This window comes from Cyprinodon variegatus, unplaced genomic scaffold (genome assembly GCF_000732505.1).
Source record: "Cyprinodon variegatus isolate N-32 unplaced genomic scaffold, C_variegatus-1.0 Scaffold1533, whole genome shotgun sequence".
In the NCBI taxonomy this organism is placed as follows: Eukaryota; Metazoa; Chordata; class Actinopteri; order Cyprinodontiformes; family Cyprinodontidae; genus Cyprinodon; species Cyprinodon variegatus.
In genome coordinates, this window is record NW_015151986.1 from 24,550 (window position 1) to 26,533 (window position 1,984).

The window sequence follows — 1,984 nt, forward strand, 5'->3', positions numbered from 1 at the left end:
GTACGATATGAAGTGGCAATGGCCGGCGCTGATGGAGGGGGTGGGCCTGGGCTGTAATGTACTTTCCTCCATATGGTGGGATTCTATGTCTCTCTGTCTGTCTGTATATATATGCAGGAATATGGATCAATATATGAGCACAGCTCAGAAGGGAATCTAAATACCAGAGATGCCAGACATCAGATCCTGGTAGACAGAACAGTCCTTTGAGACTGCAGAACCCGAAACACTAACCTGAGCACTGCCTGGATTGATTACAAGAAAGCCTATGACTTAATGCCACACACTTGGATAATTGAATGTTTGGAGTTATACAACATTAAAAGAATTCTAAGAGCTTTCTTTGCAAACTTAATGAGGTTGTGGAAAACCAACCTTGAGGTCAATGGCAAGACACTTGCACAAGTCTCCATCAAATGTATGATATACCAAGAAGATGCGCTGTCCCCAGCACTGACTGCATAGGTCTGAACCCCCTCAGCCAAATAATCAACAAGACTGGCTATGGCGGTGGAAGAAATACTTTGAGGATCTCCTCAACCTGACAGACACGCCTTCCATGGGGGATGAAGAGACGGGGTGCTTGGGCCTGGATTCGTTCATCACCCAGGCTGAAGTCACCGAGGTGGTCAAAAAACTCCACGGTGGCAAGGCTTCGGGGGTGGACGAGATCCGTCCTGAGTATCTTAGAGCTCTGGATGTTGTCGGGCTGTCATGGTTGACACGTCTCTTCAACATCGGAGGTCGAGGACAGTCCCCCTGGATTGGCAGACTGGGGTGGTGGTTCCCCTCCATAAGAAGGGGGACCGGAGGGTGTGTTCCAACTATCGGGGAATCACACTTCTCAGCCTCCCCGGAAAGGCCTATGCCAGGGTGCTGGAGAGGAGAGTCCGGCTGATTGTCGAACCTCGGCTGCAGGAGGAGCAGTGTGGTTTTCATCCTAGCCATGGAACAGTGGACCAGCTCTACACCCTCTGCAGGGTGCTTGAGGGTTAATGGGAGTTTGTCCAACCAGTCAACATGTGTTTTGTGGACTTGGAGAAGGCATTCGACTGTGTCCCTCATGCTGCCCTGTGGGGGGTGCTCCAGTGCATGTTGGATTCCGACAGGGCTGCCCTCTATCACCGGTCCTGTTCATAACTTTTATGGACAGGATTTCTAGGCGCAGCCAAGGACCGGAGGGGGTCTGGTTTGGGGAACAGCGGATCTCATCCCTGCTTTTTGAGGATGATGTAGTTCTGCTGGCTCCCTCCTGCCAAGACCTACAGCGTGCGCTGGGGCGGTTCACAGCCGAGTGTGAAGCGGCCGGGATGAGAATCAGCTCCTCCAGGTCCGGGGCCATGGTTCTCGACCGTGAAAAGATGGCTTGTCCCCTTCAGGTTGGAGGAGAGTCCCTGCCTCAAGTGGAGGAGTTCAAGTATCTTGGGGTCCTGTTCACGAGTGAGGGAAGAATGGAGCGGGAGATCGATAGACGGATCAGTATGGCTGCTGCAATAATGCGGACGCTGCACCGGTCTGTCGTGGTGAAGAGAGAGCTGAGCGAAAAGGCAAAGCTCTCAATTTACCGTTCAGTCTATGTTCCTACCCTCACCTATGCTCATGAAATCTGGATCATGACCGAAAGAACGAGATCCCGGATACAAGCGGCTGAAATGAGCTTTCTCCACAGGGGGACTGGGCTCTCCCTTAGAGATAGGGTGAGGAGCTCGGTCATTCGGGAGAGGCTCAGTGTAGAGCTGGTTCTCCTCCACATTGAGAGGAGTCAGTTGAAGTGGCTCAGACATCTTCTTTGGATGCCCCCTGGACGCCTCTGTCAGGAGGACACGCTGGAGAGACTATGTCTCTCGGCTGGCCTGGGAGCACCTAGGGCTTCCCCCAACAGAGCTGGAGGAGGTGTCTGTGGAGAGGGAAGTCTAGGAGTCTCTGCTTAGTCTGCTGCCCCCCTGACCCTGTTCCGGATGAAGCGGGAGACGACGAGTACAAG

General features: G+C 53.1%; 1 protein-coding gene across 1 annotated transcript in view; it reads right to left on the minus strand.

The window, feature by feature from the left end:
* Positions 1–1,342, minus strand: part of LOC107103810 (NACHT, LRR and PYD domains-containing protein 3-like) — a 24,638-nt gene extending 23,296 nt beyond the window's left edge. The window contains exons 1-2 of the mRNA XM_015403640.1: positions 1,267–1,342; positions 547–824 (exon numbers count right to left, since the gene is read on the minus strand). Coding sequence (XP_015259126.1) covers positions 547–824; positions 1,267–1,342 — 354 coding nt within the window. The remainder of the gene's footprint in view (positions 1–546; positions 825–1,266) is intronic.
* Between the last annotated feature and the right edge of the window lie 642 nt (positions 1,343–1,984).